General features: G+C 51.8%; 1 protein-coding gene across 1 annotated transcript in view; it reads left to right on the forward strand.

Annotated features, from left to right (window-relative positions):
- GPT (glutamic--pyruvic transaminase) overlaps positions 1–20536 on the forward strand; it is a 54089-nt gene extending 33553 nt beyond the window's left edge. Inside the window, exons 8-11 of the mRNA XM_058802753.1 lie at positions 2241–2415; positions 7458–7613; positions 11323–11435; positions 20242–20536. Of these exons, the coding sequence (XP_058658736.1) occupies positions 2241–2415; positions 7458–7613; positions 11323–11435; positions 20242–20332 (535 nt within the window). The 3' untranslated portion in view covers positions 20333–20536. The remainder of the gene's footprint in view (positions 1–2240; positions 2416–7457; positions 7614–11322; positions 11436–20241) is intronic.
- The last annotated feature ends 3350 nt before the right edge of the window (positions 20537–23886 follow it).

A 23886-nucleotide genomic window follows, 5' to 3' on the forward strand; every position in this document is an offset into this window, starting at 1 on the left:
CCACCACCACCCCATGGATCTGCTGGGGTTGGGGTCATGGATTGGGAATGGAGAGGCCACCACCACCCCACGGATCTGCTAGGGTTGGGGTCATGGATTGTCATGGATGGGATCCATGGATCATGGATTTGGGATGGAGGTGCCACCACCCCATGGATGTCATGGATTGGGGATGGCGAGACCAACACCCCATGGATCTCCTGGGTTTGGGGGCATGGATTGCCATGGATGTCATGGATTGGACATGGAGATGTCACCATCACCCCATGGATCTCCTGGGGTTGGGGGCATGGATTTTCATGGCTGGGATCCATGGATCATGGATTTGGGATGGAGGTGCCATCACCACCCCATGGATCTGCTGGGGTTGGGGTCATGGATTGTCATGGATGGGATCCATGGATCATGGATTTGGGATGGAGGTGCCACCACCCCATGGATGTCATGGATTGGGGATGGAGAGACCAACACCCCATGGATCTCCTGGGGTTGGGGTCACGAATTACCATGGATGTCATGGACTGGGGATGGAGATGTCACCACCACCCCATGGGTCTGCTGGGGGTGGGACTGGGGTCATGGATTGTCATGGATGGGATCTATGGATCATAGATTGGGGATGGAGGTGCCACCACCTCATGGATCTCATGGGTCCCCATCCATGGATCCCATGGATCCACCCATGGGTCCTTCTCCATAGGTTCCTATCCATGGGTCCCATTCATGGATCCCATCCATGGGTCCCTCTCCATGGATTCCCATCCCAAACCCCCATCCATGGATCTTCATCCATGGATCCCACCCACATCTCCCATCCATGGGTCCTTCTGCATATGTTCCCATCCATGGATCCCACCCACATCTCCCATCCATGAGTCCTTCTCCAAAGGTTCCCATCCATGGATCCCATCCCAAACCCCATCTATGGATCCCACCCACATCTCCCATCCATGGATCCCACCCACATCTCCCATCCATGAGTCCTTCTCCAAAGGTTCTCATCCATGGATCCCATCCCAAACCCCATCCATGGATCCCACCCACATCTCCCATCCATGAGTCCTTCTCCATATGTTCCCATCCATGGATCCCATCCCAAACCCCATCCATGGATCCCACCCACATCTCCCATCCATGGATCCCACCCACATCTCTCATCCATGAGTCCTTCTCCAAAGGTTCTCATCCATGGATTCCCATCCCAAACCCCATCCATGGATCCCACCCACATCTCCTATCCATGGATCCCACCCACATCTCCCATCCATGAGTCCTTCTCCAAAGGTTCTCATCCATGGATTCCCATCCCAAACCCCATCCATGGATCCCACCCACATCTCCCATCCATGGATCCCACCCACATCTCTCATCCATGAGTCCTTCTCCAAAGGTTCTCATCCATGGATTCCCATCCCAAACCCCATCCATGGATCCCACCCACATCTCCCATCCATGGGTCCTCTCCATAGGTTCCCATCCATGGATCCCATCCATGGGTGCCTCTCCAAAGGTTCCAATCCATGGATCCCGTCCCAAACCCCATCCATGGATCTTCATCCATGGATCCCACTCACATCTCCCATCCGTAGATCCCATCCATGAATCCATCCATGGGTGCCTCTCCAAAGGCATGGATCCATCCATGGATCCCATCCATGGATCCTTCTCCATATGTTGCCATCCATGGATTCCCATTCCAAGCCTCCATCCATGGATCCCATCCACGGGTCCTTCTCCATAGGTTCCCATCCATGGATCCCATGAATGGATCCTTCACCATAGGTTCCAATCCATGGATCCATCCATGGGTCCTTCTCCATGGATTCCCATCCCAAACCCCCACCCACGGGTCCCACCCCCCATCTCCCATCCATGGGTCCTTCTGCATATGTTCCCAATCATGGATCCCACCCACATCTCCCATCCATGAGTCCTTCTCCAAAGGTTCCCATCCATGGATTCCCATTCCAAACCTCCATCCATGGATCCCATCCACGGGTCCTTCACCATAGGTTCCAATCCATGGATCCATCCATGGGTCCTTCTCCATGGATTCCCATCCCAAACCCCCACCCACGGGTCCCACCCCCCATCTCCCATCCATGGGTCCTTCACCATAGGTTCCCACCCATGGATCCCATCCCAAACCCCACCCACGGGTCCCACCCCCATCTCCCACCCGTGCCCGCCCCATTCCCGGCATTCCCGGCATTCCGGGTTGATCCGGGCGTGTCCCGCAGGTGTGGCCTGCGCGGGGGGTACATGGAGGTGGTGAACCTGCACCCCGAGGTGAAGGCCGAGCTCATCAAGCTCGTGTCCGTCCGTCTGTGCCCGCCCGTGCCCGGACAGATGATCCTGGACGCCATCGTGGACCCGCCCAAGCCCGGAGAGCCGTCCTACGAGCGCTTCCAGGCGGTACGCGGGATTGGGATCCTTGGGATCCATGGGATTGACATCCTTGGGGACGGGATCCATGGGATTGGGATCCATGGGATTGGGATTGGGATCCATGGGATTGGGGTGGGATGGGATCCGTGGTCATGGACCCGCCCCAGCCCGGAGAGCCGTCCTACGAGCGCTTCCAGGCGGTACGCGGGATTGGGATCCTTGGGATCCATGGGATTGACATCCTTGGGGACGGGATCCATGGGATTGGGATTGGGATCCATGGGATTGGGGTGGGATGGGATCCGTGGTCATGGACCCGCCCAAGCCCGGAGAGCCGTCCTACGAGCGCTTCCAGGCGGTACGGAGATGTTGGGATCCATGGGGTGGGATCCATGGGATTGGGATCTATGGGATTGGGATTGAGATCCTTGGGATTGGGATCCATGGGGTGGGATCCATGGGATTGGGATCTATGGGATTGGGGTTGGGATCCATGGGGTTGGGATCCATGGGATGGGATCCATGGTCGTGGACCTGCCCCAGCCCGGAGAGCCGTCCTACGAGCGCTTCCAGGCGATATGGGGATTGGGATCCTTGGGATTGGGATCCATGGGATTGGGATCCATGGATTCGGATTGGGGTGGGATCCATGGGATGGGATCCATGGTCGTGGAGCTGCCCCAGCCCGGAGAGCCGTCCTACGAGCGCTTCCAGGCGGTACGGGGACGTTGGGATCCTTGGGATTGGGATCCATGGGATTGGGATCTATGGGATTGGGATTGAGATCCTTGGGATTGGGATGGGATCCATGGGATTGGGATGGGATCCATGGGATTGGGATCCATGGGATTGGGATGGGATCCATGGGATTAGGATCCATGGGATTGGGATGGGATCCATGGGATTGGGATCCATGGGATTGGGATGAGATCCATGGGATTGGGATCCATGGTCATGGACCCACCCCAGCCCGGAGAGCCGTCCTACGAGCGCTTCCAGGGTGTATGGAGCAGTGAGATTGGGATTGGGATTGGGATGGGATCCATGGTCATGGACCCACTCAAACCCATCCTACGAGCGCTTCCGGGCAGTATGGGGCTGCAGGATTGGGATCCATGGGATTGGGATTGGGATCCATGGGATTGGGGATTGGATTGGGGATGGGATTGGGGATTGGGATTGAGATGGGATCCATGGGATTGGGATTAGGGTGGGATAATGGGATTGGGGATTGGGATTGGGGATTGGGATTGAGATGGGATCCATGGGATTGGGATTGGAACTGGGGAAGGGATTGGGATCCATGGAATTGGGATTGGGGTGGGATCCATGGAATGGGATGGGATCCATGGTCATGGATCTGCCCAAACCCATCCTATGAGCGCTTCCAGGCAGTATGGGGCTGCAGGATTGGGATCCATGGGATTGGGATTAGGGTGGGATCCATGGGATTGGGGATTGGGATTGGGGATTGGGATTGAGATGGGATCCATGGGATTGGGATTAGGGTGGGATCCATGGGATTGGGGATTGGATTGGGGATTGGGATTGGGGATTGGGATTGAGATGGGATCCATGGGATTGGGATTAGGGTGGGATCCATGGGATTGGGGATGGGATTGGGGATTGGGATTGAGATGGGATCCATGGGATTGGGATTGGGATTAGGGTGGCATCCATGGGATTGGGATTGGGGTGGGATCCATGGTCATGGATCTGCCCAAACCCATCCTACGAGCGCTTCCAGGTGGTCCGGGGTGGCAGGATGGGGTGAGATCCATGGGATTGGGATTGGGATCATTGGGATTGGGGTTGGGATTGGGATGGGATCCGTGGGGTGGGATGGGATCCATGGGATGGGATTAATGGGATGAGATCCACCCAAGCCCAGAGAGCCGTCCTACCAGCGCTTCCAGGTGGTACGGAGTGGCAGGATTGGGATCCGTGGGATTGGGGTTGGGATCCTTGGGATTGGGACTGGGGGTGGGATCCATGGCCATGGACCCGTCCTACGAGCGCTTCCAGGCGGTACGGAGCTGTGGGATTGGGGTGGGATCCATGGGATTGGGATCCATGGGATTTGGGTTGGGATCAATGGGGTGGGATCCATGGCCATGGACCCGTCCTACGAGCGCTTCCAGGTGGTACGGAGCTGTGGGATTGGGGTGGGATCCATGGGATTGGGATCCATGGGATCCATGGGATTGGGGTTGGGATCAGTGGGGTGGGATCCATGGCCATGGACCCGTCCTACGAGCGCTTCCAGGTGGTACGGGTCCGTGGGATTGGGGTGGGATCCATGGGATTGGGATGGGGTGGGACCCATGGGGTTGGGATGGGACCCATGGGATTGGGATGGGGTGGGACCCATAGGATTGGGATTGGGATTGGGGTTAGGATGGGATCCATGGGATGGGACCCTTGGTAGTGGGGTCCACCCAAACCTGTCCTGTGAGCACTTCGAGGCAGTATGGAGTGGTGGGATTGGGATTGGGACTGAGATTGGGATAATGGGATAACAGTATGGGATGGGGATTGAGATGGGGATGATGGGATAATGGGAGAATAGGGTAATGGGATAATGGGAAAATGGGAAAATGGGATGGAAATTGAGATTGGGATAATGGGAAAATGGGATGGAATGGAATGGAATTATCTCATTGGGACGAGAAAATGGGAGAATGGGAGAACAGAATAGTGGGATAATGGGATGATGGGATGGAATGGAATGGAATTGGGATGGGATAATGGGATAATGGGATAATGGGATAATGGGATAATGGGATAATGGGATAATGGGATGGTGGGGTGAGATAGTGGGGTGGGATAATGCGATGGGATGGAATGGAATTTAATTGGGATGAGATAATGGGATAATAGGATAATGAGGTAATGTGGTAATGGGATAATGGGATGGGATTTATTTAGGATGAGATAATGGGATAATAGGATAATAGGATAATGAGGTAATAGGGTAATGGGATGGGAAAATGGAACAATGGAATGGGATAAAGGGACGGGATGGGTTGGGATGAGGTAATGGGATAATGAGGTCATGGGGTAATAGGATAATGGGACAATGGGACGGGATAATGGGTGGGGACAATGGGATGGGATAATTTAACTGGGATGGGATGAGATAATGGGATAATGGGATAATGGGATGAGATAATGGGACGGGATGGGATAATGGGGTAATGAGATAATGTGGTAATGGAGTAATGGGGTAATGGGATAACGGGGTAATGGTGTGGGATAATGGGGTGGGGATTGACATTGGGATAATGGGAGAATGGGAGAGTGGGATAATGGCAAAATGGGATACTACAGTAATGGGATAATGGGATAATGGGATAATGGGATGGAATGGGGATGGAGATAGGATAATGGGATGATGACAGATGGGATAGTGGGATGGAATGGAATGGAATGGAATGGAATGGAATGGAATGGAATGGAATGGAATGGAATTGGGGGGGGACAAGGGGATAACAGGGAAACAGGATAATGGGATGGGAATGGGATGGGATGGAATGGAATTGAATTGGGATAATGGGATAACAGGATAATGACATAACAGGATGGGATGGGATGGAATTGGGATGAGATGATGGGATAATGAGATAATGGGATAATGGGTAATGTGGTAATGGGATAGTGGGATAATGACTTGGGTTAATGGGATAATGGGATGGGTTAATGAGATGGGATAATGGGATAGTGGGATAGTGGATTAATGGGATAATGGGGTGGGATGGAATTTAATTGGGATGAGATAATGGGATGATGGGATAATGGGATAAGGGGATAGGATGATGGGATGGGATGAGATAATGGGATAATGAGGTAATGGGATGGGATAATGAGACAGTGGGATAATGGGACAATGGGATAATGGGATGAGATGAAATGGGATGATGGGATGGGATGAGCTAATGGGATAATGAGGTAATGTGGTAGTGGGATAATGGGATAATGGGATAATGGGATAATGGGAAGGGACAATAGGATGGGATAATGGAACTGGGATGGGATAATGGGATGAGATGGGATGAGATAATGGGATAATGGGGTAATGGGATGGGATAATGGGACAATGGAATGGGTTGGGATGGAATGGAACAATGGGACAATGGGACGTCCTGGATGAGAATTCCGTGCATTTTCCCCAGTGCAGGAGAAGGACAATGGGACAATGGAATGGGATGGGATGGGATGGGATAATGGGACAATGGAATGGGGTGGGATGGGACAATGGGACAATGGGACAATGGAATGGGTTGGGGTGGAATGGGATAATGGGCCAATCCAATGGGAAGCCCTGGATTGGAATTCCGTGCGTTTTCCCTGGCGCAGGAGAAGGAGGACAATGGGACAATGGAATGGGATGGGATGATGGGGCAATGGGAAGCCCTGGATGAGAATTCTGCGCATTTTCCCCGGTGCAGGAGAACAATGGGACAATGGGATGGGATGGGATGATGGGACAATGGCACAATGCGACGTCCTGGCTCAGAATTCCGCGCGTTTTCCCAGGGCAGGAGAAGGAGGACAATGGAATGGGATGGAGTGGGATAATGGGATAATGGAATGTCCTGGCTCAGAATTCCGTGCGTTTTCCTGGTGCAGGAGAAGGAGGACAATGGGACAATGGAATGGGTTGGGATGGGGTAATGGGATGGGACAATGGGAAGCCCTGGATCGGAATTCCGTGCGTTTTCCCAGTGCAGGAGAAGGACAATGGGACAATGGAATGGGTTGGGATGGGATGGGATGGCATAATGGGACAATGGGCCGATGGGCCAATGAAATGGGGTGGGATGGAATGGGATAATGGGCCAATGGGAAGCCCTGGATGAGAATTCCGCGTGTTTTCCCGCTGCAGGAGAAGGAGGACAATGGGACAATGGAATGGGTTGGGATGGGACAATGGGACATCCTGGGTCAGAATTCGGTCTGTTTTTCCCGCTGCTGGAGAAGGAGGACAATGGGATGGGATGGGATGGGATGGGACAATGGGCCAATGGGAAGCCCTGGATCGGAATTCCATGCATTTTTCCCCACTGCAGGAGAGGGAGGCGGTGCTGAGCGCGCTGGCGGAGAAGGCGCGGCTGACGGAGGAGATCTTCAACCGCACGCCCGGCATCCACTGCAACCCCGTGCAGGGCGCCATGTACTCCTTCCCCCGCATCGACCTGCCGCCCCGCGCCGTGGCCGCCGCCAAGGTACGGGAACCATGCCGGGAACCGCGCCGGGAATGTCGGGATGGGCGGGAGACGCAGCGGGAATGCGGGGATGGGCGGCATCCAAGCTGGAATGGATGGGATCCCAACTGGGAGATGTTGGGACGGATGGAATCCAAGCTGGGATGGGTGGGATCTGCACCAGGAATGTGGGGATGGGTAGGATCCCAACTGGGATGGACGGTATCCATGCTGTGCTGGATGGGATCCACACCGGGAGATGTGGGGATGGGCGGGATCCACACCGGGAGATGTGGGAATGGATGGGATCCACACCAGGAGATGTGGGAATGGGTGGGATCCACACCGGGAGATGTGGGAATGGGTGGGATCCACACCGGGAGATGTGGGGATGGATGGGATCCACACTGGGAGATGTGGGAATGGATGGGATCCACACCGGGAGATGTGGGAATGGGCGGGATCCACACTGGAAACGCAGGGATGGGCAGCATCCCAACCTGGAGATGTGAGGATGAGCAGGATCTGCACTGGGAATGGGGGGATAGGCAGGATCCAAACTGGGAGATGTTGGGATGGATGGGATCCACACCGGGAGATGTTGGGATGGACATGATCCATCCTGTGATGGATGGGTCCAAACCAGGAGATGTGGGGATGGGCAGGATCCAAACTGGGAGGTGTTGGGATAGATGGGATGCAAACTGGGAACGTGGGGATGGATGGCGTCCCAACTGGGATTGACAGGATCCCAACTGGGAGATGTTGGGATGGATGGGATCTCAACCACCCAGGAGATGTTGGGATGAATGAGATTCATCCTGTGATGGAATCCAAACCAGGAGATGTGGGAATGGGCTTGATCCAAACTGGGAGATGTGAGGATGGACAGGTTCCCAACTGGGAGATGTGGGAATGGATGGAATCCCAACTGGGATGGATGAGATCCCAACCAGATGTTGGAATGGGTTGGATCACAAATGGGAGATGTTGGAATGGGTGGGATCCATCCCCTGATGGGGTCCAAACCAGAAGATGTGTGACTGGGCTTGATCCAACCTGGGAGACGTGGGAATGGATGGGATCCCAACTGGGATGGGATACAAACCGGGAGATGTGGAGATGGGTGGGATCCAAACCAGGAGATGTGGGGATGGGCAGGATCTGCATCGGGAATGTGAGGATGGGCAGGATCCATCCCATGATGGGATCCCAACTGGGAGATGTTGGGATGGATGGGATGCAAACGGGGATGGATGGGATCCCAACTGGGATGGGATCCAACCTGGGAGATGTGGGGATGGGTGGGATCCCAACTGGGATGGGATCCCAACTGGGATGGGATCCAACCTGGGAGATGTGGGAATGGATGGGATCCCAGCTGGGATGGGATACAAACCGGGAGATGTGGAGATGGGTGGGATCCAAACCAGGAGATGTGAGGATGGGCAGGATCCATCCCATGATGGGATCCCACCTGGGAGATGTTGGGATGGATGGGATGCAGACTGGGATGGATGGGATCCCAGCTTGGATGCACAGGGTTCCAACTGGGAGATGTGGAGATGGGTGGGATCCAAACCAGGAGATGTGGAGATGGGCAGGATCCATCCCATGATGGGATCCCACCTGGGAGATGTTGGGATGGATGGGATGCAAACGGGGATGGATGGGATCCCAGCTGGGATGGGATACAAACCGGGAGATGTGGAGATGGGTGGGATCCAAACCAGGAGATGTGGGGATGGGCAGGATCCATCCCATGATGGGATCCCAAGTGGGAGATGTTGGGATGGATGGGATGCAGACTGGGATGGATGGGATCCCAACTGGGATGCACAGGGTTCCAACTGGGAGATGTGGGAATGGATGGGATCCAAACTGGGATGGATGGAGTCCATCCTGCGATGGAAAGAATCCCAACTGGGAGATGTTGGGATGGACGGGATCCCAACTGGGAGATGTGGGGATGGACAGAATCCCAACTGGGATGGGATCCAAACCTAGAGATGTGGGGTTGGGTGGGATCTGAACCGGGAATGTGGGGATGGACGGGATCCAGACTGGCATGGACGGGATCCCAACTGGGAGATGTGGAGATGGATGGGATTGATCCTGATCCACGTGGGGCTGGGTGGGATCAATCGCAGGAGTTGTGGGACTCTTGGGGTTGGATGCTGATCCATGTGGGACTCATTGGGATCAATCCTGATCCATGTGAGGCTCATTGGGATCAATCCCGATCCATGTGGGACTCATTGGTATAAATTCTGATCCATGTGAGGCTCAACGGGATCAATCCTGATCCATGTGGGATTTACAGGGGATGGATCCCGATCCATGCGGGATTCATTGGTATCAATTCTGATCCGTGTGAGGCTCATCGGGATCAATCCTGATCCATGTGGGACTCATTGGGATCAATCCCGATCCATGTGGGACTCATCCATGTCGGATCCATGTGAGGCTCATCGGGATCAATCCCGATCCATGTGGGATTTACAGGGGATGGATCCTGATCCATGTGGGACTCATCGGGATCAATCCCGATCCATGTGGGACTCATTGGGATCAATCCCGATCCATGTGGGACTCATTGGGATCAATCCTGATCCGTGTGGGACTCATCGGGATCAATCCCGATCCATGTGGGACTCATTGGGATCAATCCCGATCCATGTGGGACTCATTGGGATCAATCCTGATCCATGTGGGACTCATCAGGATCAATCCCGATACATGTGGGACTCATCGGGATCAATCCCGATCCATGTGGGACTCATTGGGATCAATCCTGATCCATGTGGGACTCATCAGGATCAATCCTGATCCATGGGGGACTCATTGGGATCAATCCTGATCCATGTGGGATTTACCGGGGATGGATCCCGATCCATGTGGGACTCAATTGGGATCAATCCTGATCCGTGTGGGACTCATTGGGATCAATCCTGATCCATGTGAGGCTCATCGGGATCAATCGCGATCCATGTGGGATTTACTGGGGATGGATCCCGATCCATGTGGGGCTCATTGGGATCAATCCTGATCCATGTGGGACACATTGGGATCAATCCTGATCCATGTGGGACTCATTGGGATCAATCCTGATCCATGTGAGGCTCATTGGGATCAATCCCGATCCATGTGGGACTCATCAGGATCAATCCTGATCCGTGTGGGACTCATCGGGATCAATCCTGATCCATGTGGGACTCATCAGGATCAATCCTGATCCATGGGGGACTCATTGGGATCAATCCTGATCCATGTGGGACTCATTGGGATCAATCCCGATCCATGTGGGATTTACTGGGGATGGATCCTGATCCATGTGGGACTCATTGGGATCAATCCTGATCCATGTGGGGCTCATTGGGATCAATCCTGATCTGTGTGGGACTCATTGGGATCAATCCCGATCCATGTGGGACTCATTGGGATCAATCCCGATCCATGTGAGGTTCATTGGGATCAATCCCGATCCGTGTGAGGCTCATTGGGATCAATCCCGATCCGTGTGGGATTTACTGGGGATGGATCCCGATCCATGTGGGGCTCATTGGGATCAATCCTGATCCGTGTGGGACTCATTGGGATCAATCCTGATCCATGTGGGATTTCCTGGGATGGATCCCAATCCATGTGGGGTGTGTGGGACGATCCCTCTCCCCCCTGCGGGATCGGATCCCCATTTTTCCGACCCCGGAATTGCGTCCCCGATTCCCAGGAGAAGAAGCAGAGCCCGGACATGTTCTTCTGCATGCGGCTCCTGGAGGAAACCGGCATCTGCGTCGTGCCCGGCAGCGGCTTCGGGCAGAAGGAGGGCACCTACCACTTCCGGTGGGTTCCCTGGAAATCCCATCCTAAATTCCCAAACACCTCATCCCAAATCCCAAAATCCCCAAATCACCAAATCCCCCCATCCAAAATTCCCTGTTCCTGGGAGATCCCACCCCAAATTCCCTGTTCCTGGGAGATCCCACCCCAAATTCCCTGTTCTTGGGGAGATCCCACCCCAAAATCCATGTTCCTGAGAGATCTCATCCCAAATTCCCTGTTTCTGGGAAATCCCACCCCAAATTCCCTGATCTTGGGAGATCCCACCCCAAATTCCATCATCTTGGGAGATCCCGCCCCAAATTCCCTGTTCCTAGGAGATCCCACCACAAATTCTCCATTTCTGGGAGATCCCCCCCCAAATTCCCTGTTCTTGGGGTTCCCATCCCAAATCCCCAAATCGCCCCATCCCAAATTCCCTGTTCCTGGGAGATCCCGTCCCAAATTTCCAAATCGCCCCATCCCAAATCCCAAAATCCCCAAATTGGCAAATCCCCCCATCCCAAATTCCCTGTTCCTAAATCCCCCATCCCAAATCCCGAAATTCTCCCACCCCAAATTCCCTGTTCTTGAGAGATTCCTACCCCAAATTCCCCATTTGTGGGAATTCCCACCCCAAATTTCCTGATCCTGGGATCACCCATCCCAAATTCCCTGTTCCTGGGATCCCACCCCAAATTCCCTGTTCCTGGGAAATCCCACCCCAAATTCCCTGTTCCTGGGAGATCCCACCCCAAATTCCCTGTTCTTGGGGAGATCCCACCCCAAAATCCATGTTCCTGAGAGATCTCATCCCAAATTCCCTTTTCCTGAGAAATCCCACCCCAAATTCCCTGATCTTGGGAGATGCCGCCCCAAATTCCATCATCTTGGGGTTCCCATCCCAAATCCCCAAATCCCCCCCATCCCAAATGCCCCGTTCCCAAATCCCAAAATCCCCCAAATCCCCAAATCTTCCCCCATCCCAAATGGCCAAATCCACCCCATTCCAAATCCCCAAATCCCCCCAACCCAAATCCCCTGTTCTCCCATCCCAAATCCCCCGCCCCAAATCCCCAAATCTTCCCATCCCCAAATCCCAAAACTCCCCCATCCAAAATCCCCAAATCCCCCCCATCCCAAATCCCCCGCCCTAAATCCCCAAATTCCCAAATCCCCAAATTTTCCCTCTCCAAATCCCCCCCCACCCCAAATTCCCTGTTCCTGGGGAGATCTCATCCCAAATTCCCTGGTCTTGGGATCCCCCATTCCAAATTCCCTGTTCTTTCGAGATCCCACCCCAAATTCCCTGGTCTTGGGGTTCCCATCCCAAATCCCCAAATCCCCCCCATCCCAAATTCCCTGTTCCCAAATCCCCCATCCCAAATTCCCTGTTCTTCCATCCCAAATCCTCAAATCCCCAAATCCCCCATCCCAAATTCCCTGTTCTTCCATCCCAAATCCTCAAATCCCCAAATCCCCCATCCCAAATCCCCAAATCCTGAAATCTCCCCATTCGAAATCCCCAAATCCCACTCCCAAATCCCCTGTTCTGCCATCCCAAATTCCCCCCATCCCAAATCCCCAAATCCCCCCACCCCAAATCCTCAAAACACCAAATCCTCAAATCTTCCTATCCCAAATCCCCAAACCCCCAAATCCTCCCACCCCAAGTCCCAAATTCCCTGTTCCCTCGTCCCCAAATCCCAAATCCTCAAATCCCCCTCCTCCAAATCCCCAGGTCCCCCCATCCCAAATCCCGCATCCCAAATTCCCTGTTCCCACACCCCGAAACCCCAAATCCACCATCCCCAAATCCCCAAATTCCCCCACTCCAAACCCCCAAATCCCCCCAACCCCAAATCCCCAAATTCTCCCAACCCCAAATCCCCAAATTCTCAAATACCCAAATCTCCCATCCCTAGTCCCCAAATCCCCCCACCCCAAATCCTCAAAATACCAAATCCTCAAATCCCCCCATCCCAAACTTCCAAATCCCCCCACCCCAAATCCCCAAATCTTCCCATCCCAAATCCCCCCACCCCAAATCCCCAAATCTTCCCATCCCAAATCTCCCACCCCAAATCCCCAAATCTTCCCATCCCAAATCCCCCCACCCCAAACCCCCAAACCCCCAAATCCTCCCACCCCAAATCCCAAATTCCCTGTTCCCCCTGTCCCAAATCCCCAAATCTCCAATTCTCCAAATCCCCCCACCCCAAATCCTCCAAACCCCAAATCCTCCCATCCCAAATCCCGAAATCCCCCCATCCCAAATCCCTAAATCCCAATCCCAAATCCCCACACCCCCCATCCCAAATGTCCCCCATCACTCCATCCCAAATCCCCAAATCTTCCCATCCCAAATCCCCCCACCCAAACCCCAAATCCTCAAATCTGAAAACCCCAAACCCCAAACCCCAAATCCTCAAATCCCCCTCCTCCAAATCCCCAAATCCCCCCATCCCAAATCCCTCACCTCATATCTCAAATCCCCAAATTCCCAAACCCCCAAATCTTCCCGTCCCAAATCCCCAAAATCCCCAAACCCAAAAATCCTCCCACCCCAAATCCTCAAAACCCCAAATCCCAAAATCCCCCCATCCCAAATCCCTAAATCCCAATCCCAAATCCCAAATCCCCACACCCCCCATCCCAAATGTCCCCCATCACTCCATCCCAAATCCCCTGTTCTCCCATCCCAAATCCACTCACCCAAACCCCCAAATCCTCAAACCCCAAACCCCAAATCCCTGTTCCCCAAATCCTCAAAACCCCTCCTCCAAATCCCCAAATCCCCCCGTCCCAAATCCCTCACCCCGTATCTCAACTCCCCAAATTCCCAAACCCCCAAATCTTCCCGTCCCAAATCCCCAAAATCCCCAAACCCAAAAATCCTCCTATCCCAAATCCTCGAAACCCCAAATCCCAAAATCCCCCTATCCCAAATCCCTAAATCCCAATCCCAAATCCCAAATCCCAAATCCCCAAATGCCCCAATCACCCCATCCCAAATCCCTGTCCTCTTATCCCAAATCCCCAAATCGCCCCATCCCAAATTCCCTGTTCCCAAATCCCCAATCCCCGACCCTAAATCCCCAAATTCCCAAATCCCCAAATCCCCAAATTCCCAAATCCCCAAATTCCCAAATCCCCACATTCCCTGTTTTTGGGATTTCCACCCCAGATTCTCTGCTCCCCCATCCCAAATCCCCCCACCCAAACCCCAAATCCTCAAATCTGAAAACCCCAAACCCCAAACCCCAAACCCCAAATCCCTGTTCCCCAAATCCCCAAATCCCCCTGTCCCAAATCCCTCACCCCATATCTCAAATCCCCCATCCCAAACCCCCAAATCTTCCCGTCCCAAATCCCCAAAATCCCCAAACCCAAAAATCCTCCCATCCCAAATCCTCAAAACCCCAAATCCCAAAATCCCCCCATCCCAAATCCCTAAATCCCAATCCCAAATCCCAAATCCCCACATCCCCCATCCCAAATGTCCCCCATCACTCCATCCCAAATCCCCTGTTCTCCCATCCCAAATCCACTCACCCAAACCCCCAAATGCTCAAATCTGAAAACCCCAAACCCCAAACCCCAAATCCTCAAATCCCCCTCCTCCAAATCCCCAAATCCCCCCGTCCCAAATCCCTCACCTCATATCTCAAATCCCCAAATTCCCAAACCCCCAAATCTTCCCGTCCCAAATCCCCAAAATCCCCAAACCCAAAAATCCTCCCACCCCAAATCCTCGAAACCCCAAATCCCGAAATCCCCCCATCCCAAATCCCCAAATCCCCCCATCCCAAATCCCTAAATCCCAATCCCAAATCCCAAATCCCCACACCCCCCATCCCAAATGTCCCCCATCACTCCATCCCAAATCCCCTGTTCTCCCATCCCAAATCCACTCACCCAAACCCCCAAATCCTCAAATCTGAAAACCCCAACCCCCAAACCCCAAACCCCAAACCCCAAACCGCAAATCCTCAAATCCCAAATCCTCCAAATCCCCAAATCCCCCCGTCCCAAATCCCTCACCCCGTATCTCAACTCCCCAAATTCCCAAACCCCCAAATCTTCCCATCCCAAATCCCCAAAATCCCCAAACCCAAAAATCCTCCTATCCCAAATCCTCAAAACCCCAAATCCCAAAATCCCCCTATCCCAAATCCCTAAATCCCAATCCCAAATCCCAAATCCCAAATCCCCAAATCGCCCCATCCCAAATTCCCTGTTCCCCAATCCCCAATCCCCGACCCTAAATCCCCAAATTCCCAAATCCCCAAATTCCCAAATCCCCAAATTCCCAAATCCCCAAATTCCCAAATCCCCACATTCCCTGTTTTTGGGATTTCCACCCCAGATTCTCTGCTCCCCCATCCCAACTCCTCCCACCCAAACCCCAAATCCTCAAATCTGAAAACCCCAAACCCCAAACCCCAAACCCCAAATCCCTGTTCCCCAAATCCCCAAATCCCCCCGTCCCAAATCCCTCACCTCATATCTCAAATCTCCAAATTCCCAAACCCCCAAATCCTCCCATCCCAAATCCCCAAAATCCCCAAACCCAAAAATCCTCCCACCCCAAATCCTCAAAACCCCAAATCCCCAAATCCCCCCATCCCAAATCCCTAAATTCCAATCCCAAATCCCAAATCCCCACACCCCCCATCCCAAATGTCCCCCATCACTCCATCCCAAATCCCCTGTTCTCCCATCCCAAATCCCCCCACCCAAACCCCCAAATCCTCAAATCTGAAAACCCCAAACCCCAAACCCCAAATCCCTGTTCCCCAAATCCTCAAATCCCCCTCCTCCAAATCCCCAAATCCCCCCATCCCAAATCCCTCACCCCATATCTCAAATCCCCATCCCAAACCCCCAAATCTTCCCACCCCAAATCCCCAAAATCCCCAAACCCAAAATCCTCCCATCCCAAATCCTCAAAACCCCAAATCCCAAAATCCCCCCATCCCAAATCCCAAAATCCCTCCATCCCAAATCCCTAAATCCCAATCCCAAATCCCAAATCCCCACACCCCCCATCCCAAATGTCCCCCATCACTCCATCCCAAATCCCCTGTTCTCCCATCCCAAATCCACTCACCCAAACCCCCAAATCCTCAAATCCCAAATCCCAAACCCCAAACCCCAAACCCCAAATCCTCAAATCCCCCTCCTCCAAATCCCCAAATCCCCCCGTCCCAAATCCCTCACCTCATATCTCAAATCCCCAAATTCCCAAACCCCCAAATCCTCCCATCCCAAATCCCCAAAATCCCCAAACCCAAAATCCTCCCATCCCAAATCCTCAAAACCCCAAATCCCGAAATCCCCCCATCCCAAATCCCTAAATCCCAATCCCACATCCCAAATCCCCACACCCCCCATCCCAAATGTCCCCCATCACTCCATCCCAAATCCCCTGTTCTCCCATCCCAAATCCCCCCACCCAAACCCCAAATCCTCAAATCTGAAAACCCCAAACCCCAAACCCCAAACCCCAAATCCCTGTTCCCCAAATCCCCAAATCCCCCCGTCCCAAATCCCTCACCCCATATCTCAAATCCCCCATCCCAAACCCCCAAATCTTCCCGTCCCAAATCCCCAAAATCCCCAAACCCCAAAATCCCCCCATCCCAAATCCTCAAAACCCCAAATCCCAAAATCCCCCCATCCCAAATCCCTAAATCCCAATCCCAAATCCCAAATCCCCACATCCCCCATCCCAAATGTCCCCCATCACTCCATCCCAAATCCCCTGTTCTCCCATCCCAAATCCACTCACCCAAACCCCAAATCCTCAAACCCCAAACCCCAAATCCCTGTTCCCCAAATCCTCAAATCCCCCTCCTCCAAATCCCCAAATCCCCCCGTCCCAAATCCCTCACCCCGTATCTCAAATCCCCAAATTCCCAAACCCCCAAATCTTCCCGTCCCAAATCCCCAAAATCCCCAAACCCAAAAATCCTCCCACCCCAAATCCTCAAAACCCCAAATCCCAAAATCCCCCCATCCCAAATCCCTAAATTCCAATCCCAAATCCCAAATCCCCACACCCCCCATCCCAAATGTCCCCCATCACTCCATCCCAAATCCCCTGTTCTCCCATCCCAAATCCCCCCACCCAAACCCCCAAATCCTCAAACCCCAAACCCCAAATCCCTGTTCCCCAAATCCTCAAATCCCCCTCCTCCAAATCCCCAAATCCCCCCGTCCCAAATCCCTCACCCCATATCTCAAATCCCCAAATTCCCAAACCCCCAAATCCTCCCATCCCAAATCCCCAAAATCCCCAAACCCAAAATCCTCCCACCCCAAATCCTCGAAACCCCAAATCCCGAAATCCCCCCATCCCAAATCCCTAAATCCCAATCCCAAATCCCCAAATGCCCCAATCACCCCATCCCAAATTCCCTGTTCCCAAATCTCCAATCCCCGACAATTCCCAAATCCCCAAATCCCCAAATTCCCAAATCCCCAAATCCCCAAATCCCCAAATTCCCTGTTCTTGGGATTTCCACCCCAGATTCTCTGCTCCCCCATCCCAAATCCCCCCACCCAAACCCCAAATCCTCAAATCTGAAAACCCCAAACCCCAAACCCCAAATCCTCAAATCCCCCTCCTCCAAATCCCCAAATCCCCCCGTCCCAAATCCCTCACCCCATATCTCAAATCCCCAAATTCCCAAACCCCCAAATCCTCCCATCCCAAATCCCCAAAATCCCCAAACCCAAAAATCCTCCCACCCCAAATCCTCGAAACCCCAAATCCCAAAATCCCCCCATCCCAAATCCCTAAATTCCAATCCCAAATCCCAAATCCCCACACCCCCCATCCCAAATGTCCCCCATCACTCCATCCCAAATCCCCTGTTCTCCCATCCCAAATGCCCCCACCCAAACCCCCAAATCCTCAAACCCCAAACCCCAAATCCCTGTTCCCCAAATCCTCAAATCCCCCTCCTCCAAATCCCCAAATCCCCCCGTCCCAAATCCCTCACCCCATATCTCAAATCCCCAAATTCCCAAACCCCCAAATCCTCCCATCCCAAATCCCCAAAATCCCCAAACCCAAAAATCCTCCCACCCCAAATCCTCGAAACCCCAAATCCCGAAATCCCCCCATCCCAAATCCCTAAATCCCAATCCCAAATCCCCAAATGCCCCAATCACCCCATCCCAAATTCCCTGTTCCCAAATCTCCAATCCCCGACAATTCCCAAATCCCCAAATCCCCAAATTCCCAAATCCCCAAATCCCCAAATCCCCAAATTCCCTGTTCTTGGGATTTCCACCCCAGATTCTCTGCTCCCCCATCCCAAATCCCCCCACCCAAACCCCAAATCCTCAAATCTGAAAACCCCAAACCCCAAACCCCAAATCCTCAAATCCCCCTCCTCCAAATCCCCAAATCCCCCCGTCCCAAATCCCTCACCCCATATCTCAAATCCCCAAATTCCCAAACCCCCAAATCCTCCCATCCCAAATCCCCAAAATCCCAAACCCAAAAATCCTCCCACCCCAAATCCTCAAAACCCCAAATCCCAAAATCCCCCCATCCCAAATCCCTAAATTCCAATCCCAAATCCCAAATCCCCACACCCCCCATCCCAAATGTCCCCCATCACTCCATCCCAAATCCCCTGTTCTCCCATCCCAAATCCCCCCACCCAAACCCCAAATCCTCAAATCCCAAATCCCAAACCCCAAACCCCAAACCCCAAATCCTCAAATCCCCCTCCTCCAAATCCTCAAATCCCAAATCCTCCAAATCCCCAAATCCCCCCATCCCAAATCCCTCACCCCATATCTCAAATCCCCATCCCAAACCCCCAAATCTTCCCGTCCCAAATCCCCAAAATCCCCAAATCCCAAAATCCCCCCTTTCCAAATCCCTAAATCCCAATCCCAAATCCCAAATCCCAAATCCCCAAATGCCCCGATCACCCCATCCCAAATCCCCGTCCTCTTATTCCGAATCCCCAAATCGCCCCATCCCAAATGCCCTGTTCCCAAATCCCCAATCCCCGACAATTCCCAAATCCCCAAATCACCAAATCCCCAAATTCCCAAATCCTCAAATTCGCTGTTCTTGGGATTTCCACCCCAGATTCTCTGCTCCCCCATCCCAACTCCCCTCACCCAAACCCCAAATCCTCAAATCTGAAAACCCCAAACCCCAAACCCCAAACCCCAAATCCCTGTTCCCCAAATCCTCAAATCCCCCCGTCCCAAATCCCTCACCCCGTATCTCAAATCTCCCATCCCAAACCCCCAAATCTTCCCACCCCAAATCCCCAAACTCCCCAAACCCAAAATCCTCCCATCCCAAATCCTCAAAACCCCAAATCCCAAAATCCCCCCATTCCAAATCCCTAAATCCCAAATCCCAAATCCCCAAATGCCCCGATCACCCCATCCCAAATCCCCGTCCTCTTATCCTGAATCCCCAAATCGCCCCATCCCAAATTCCCTGTTCCCAAATCCCCAAATCCCCAAATTCCCAAATCCCCAAATTCCCTATTCTTGGGCATCACCCACCCCAAATTCCCTGTTCTTGGGATTTCCACCCCAGATTCTCTGCTCCCCCAAATCCCCAAACCCCCCAAACCCCAAATCCCCACCCCACCCTTTCCCTTGACCACAATTTTGGGGATTCCTCTGCAAAACCGGGTGGAAAAAAAAATTGAATTTTTTTTTTTTTTAATATTTTTTTTTGCCACCCACCGAAATTTTTTGGGGTCAGAATTTTGGGATCGATTTCCCAAAAATTTTCCCAAATTTTTTTTTATTTTTTTTGTCCCCCCGTCCTCCATTCCAGGATGACCATCCTGCCGCCCACGGAGAAGCTGAAGATCCTCCTGGAGAAGCTCAGCTCCTTCTACACCAAATTCGTCCAGGAATTCTCTTAACCGGGGGGTGGCCGCGGCCCCTCTGTCACCTCCTGTCACCTCCTGTCACCTCCTGTCATCTCTGCCACCTCCTGTCACCCCGTGTCACCTCTGTCACCTCGTGCCACCCCTCCCCAGGTGTCGCGGTGCCGTTTTTTGTTTGTTGGGAATTGCGGGGCAGGTCCCCACCCCTCCCGTGTCCCCAAATAAAGGACAGTGACCGGCGGTGGTGGCACCCGCGGCCTTGGAGGTTTTGGGGGATCCCGAGGGGTTTTGGGGGGTTTTGGGGGGATTTTGGGGGATTTTTGGGGGGTTTGGGGTGGGAGGATTTGTGCAGGAATTGGGGGTGGAAGTGGTGGAGGAGCAGCAGAAGGGACAGCCTGGGGATGAAGCCCAAATGCTGAAATCCCAAAGTCCCAAATCCTGAAAATCTGAAATCCCCAAATCCCCAAATTCTGAAATTCCAAAGTCCCCAAATTCCAGAGTATCCTGAAATCCCAGGGTCCTGAAATCCTGAAATCCCCAAATCCCCAAACTCCAAATCTTCAAATCGAAAAGTCCCCAAATCTCCAAATCCCAAAGTCCTCAAATCCCCAAATTCTGAAATCCCAAAGTCGCCAAATCCCAAATCTCCAAATCCCAAAGTCCCAAATCTCCAAACACCAGGATCACAAAATCCTGGCATTTCCTGAAATCTCAAAGTCCCCAAATCCCCAAATTCTGAAATCCCAAATCCCCAAATCTCTAAATCCCTGAATCTTGAAATCCCCAAAATCTGAAATCCCAAAGTCCCAAAATCCCAAATCCCCAAATCTTCAAATCCCCAAATTCTGAAAACCCTAAGTCCCAAAACTCCCAAATTCTGAAATCCCAAATCTCCAAATCCCAAAGTCCCAAATCCCTTAATCCAGAACTCCCCAAATTCTGAAGTCCCCAAGTCCCGAAATCTCCAAATTCTGAAATCCCAAATCCCCAAATCTCTAAATCCCTAAATCCTGAAATCCCCAAAATCTGAAAACCCAAAATCTCAAAATCCCAAATCTCCAAATCCCTAAATCCTGAAATCCCCAAATTCTGATATCCCCAAGTCCCAAAATTTCCAAATTCTGAAATCCCAAATCTCCAAATCCCAAAAACTCAAATCCCAAAGTCCCAAATCTCCAAACCCCAGGACCACAAAATCCCAGCATTTCCTGAAATCTCAAAGTCCCCAAATCTCCAAATCCCAAAGTCCTCAAATCCCCAAATTCTGAAATTCCAAATCCCCAAATCTCTAAATCCCTGAATCTTGAAATCTCCAAAATCTGAAATCCCAAAGTCCTGAAATCCCAAATCCCCAAATCTTCAAATCCCCAAATTCTGAAAACCCTAAGTCCCAAAACTCCCAAATTCTGAAATCCCAAATCTCCAAATCCCAAAGTCCCAAATCCCTTAATCCAGAACTCCCCAAATTCTGAAGTCCCCAAGTCCCGAAATCTCCAAATTCTGAAATCCCAAATCCCCAAATCTCTAAATCCCTAAATCCTGAAATCCCCAAAATCTGAAAACCCAAAATCTCAAAATCCCAAATCTCCAAATCCCTAAATCCTGAAATCCCCAAATTCTGATATCCCCAAGTCCCAAAATTTCCAAATTCTGAAATCCCAAATCTCCAAATCCCAAAAACTCAAATCCCAAAGTCCCAAATCTCCAAACCCCAGGATCACAAAATCCCAGCATTTCCTGAAATCTCAAAATCCCCAAATCTCCAAATCTTCAAATCCCAAAGTCCTCAAATCCTCAAATTCTGAAATCCCAAATCCCCAAATCCTAAAATCCCAAAGTCCCAAATCTCCAAATTCTGAAATCCCAAATCCCCAAATTCTGAAATCCCAGTCCCAAATCTCAGCATCCCAAAATTCCAGAGTATTCTGAAATCCCAGTGTCCTGAAAGCCCCAAATTCCCAAATCCCAAAGTCCCCAAATCCCCAAATTCTGAAATCCCAAGTCCCCAAATCTCTAAATCCCTAAATCTTGAAATACCCAAAATCTCAAAATCCCAAATCCCCAAATCCCTAAATCCTGAAATCCCCAAAATCTGAAATCCCAAAATCTCAAATTCCCAAATTCTGAAATCCCTAAATCATGAAATCCCCAATTTCTGAAATTCCCAAGTCCCAAAATCTCAAAATTCTGAAACCCCAAATCTCCAAATCCCAAATCCCCAAATCCCGTTGTATCCTGAAATCTCAAAGTCCCCAAATCCCCAGATCTCCAAATCTCTAAAATCCCCAAATTCTGAAACCCCGAATCCCAGCATCCCAGAATCCCAGTATGTCCTGAAATGTCAAAGTCCCTGAATCCCCAAATCTCCAAATCCCCAAATCGCAAAGTTCTGAAATCCCCAAATCAAGTTGCGGAATCCCCTAATTCCAAATCTCTAAATCCCCAAATTCTGAAATCCCAACCCCCAAAGTCCCCAAATCCCCAAATCCCATAATCCCAAAGTCCACAAATCCCCAAATCCCCAAATCCTGAAGTTCTGAAATCCCAAAATCGCAAAATCCCAGCGTGTCCTGAAATCCCACCATCCTAAAATCTCCAAATCTGAAAGCCCCGAAATCTCCAAATTCTGAAATCCCAAATGCCCAAATCCTAAAGTCCCCAAATCCCAACATCCAACAAGCCCAACATCCCAAAATCCCAGCACTCAACATCCCAAAATCCCGACACCAAAAATGTCAACAATCCCAGCATCCCAACATCCTAAAATTCCAAAATCCCAAAATCCAACACCCAACTCCAATACCCAACATCCCAAAATCTCAAAATCCCAAATCTCAGAATCCCAATATCCAACACCCAAAATCCCAACATCCTCAAATCTAACACCACCAACATCCCAAAATCCCGACACCAAAATTGTCAACAATCCCAGCATCCCAACATCCTAAAATCCCAAAATCACAAAATCCAACACCCAACTCCAATATCCAACATCCCAAAATCTCAAAATCCCAAAATCTCAGAATCCCAATATCCAACACCCAAAATCCCAACATCCTCACATCTAACGCCGCCAACATCCCAAAATCCAAGGTCCCGGCATTCCAAATCCCAAAATCCCCACACGCAACAACTCCAAATCCTGAAATCCCAACACTTCAAAACCCCCAAATCCCGACATCCCGAGATCCCAGCACCCCAAAATCCCAAAATCCCAATGTCCAATGTCCCGAAATCCAAGATCCCGACACTCCCAAGTCCCGATACCCAACATTCCGACATCAGCACACGACTCCAACACCCCAAAACCCAACATCCCAAAATCCTGAAATCCCAACACCCCAAAATTCCACCGTCCCAAATTCCAACACCCCAAGATCCCACAAATCGACACCCAACATCCCAAAATCCCAACAAGGTAAAAACCCCAAATCCCAACACCGAATTCCCCAAAATCCCCCAAGGCCCAGCACCTCAACATCCCAACACCCCAAAATCCCCAGGTCCAACACCCCAAAGTCCAACACAAAACACCCCAAAATCCCAAATGCAACACCCCAAATCCCAGGATTTTGAAATCCCCAAATCCA

The sequence above is a fragment of the Ammospiza caudacuta genome, chromosome 1 (genome assembly GCF_027887145.1).
Source record: "Ammospiza caudacuta isolate bAmmCau1 chromosome 1, bAmmCau1.pri, whole genome shotgun sequence".
Lineage (NCBI taxonomy): Eukaryota > Metazoa > Chordata > Aves > Passeriformes > Passerellidae > Ammospiza > Ammospiza caudacuta.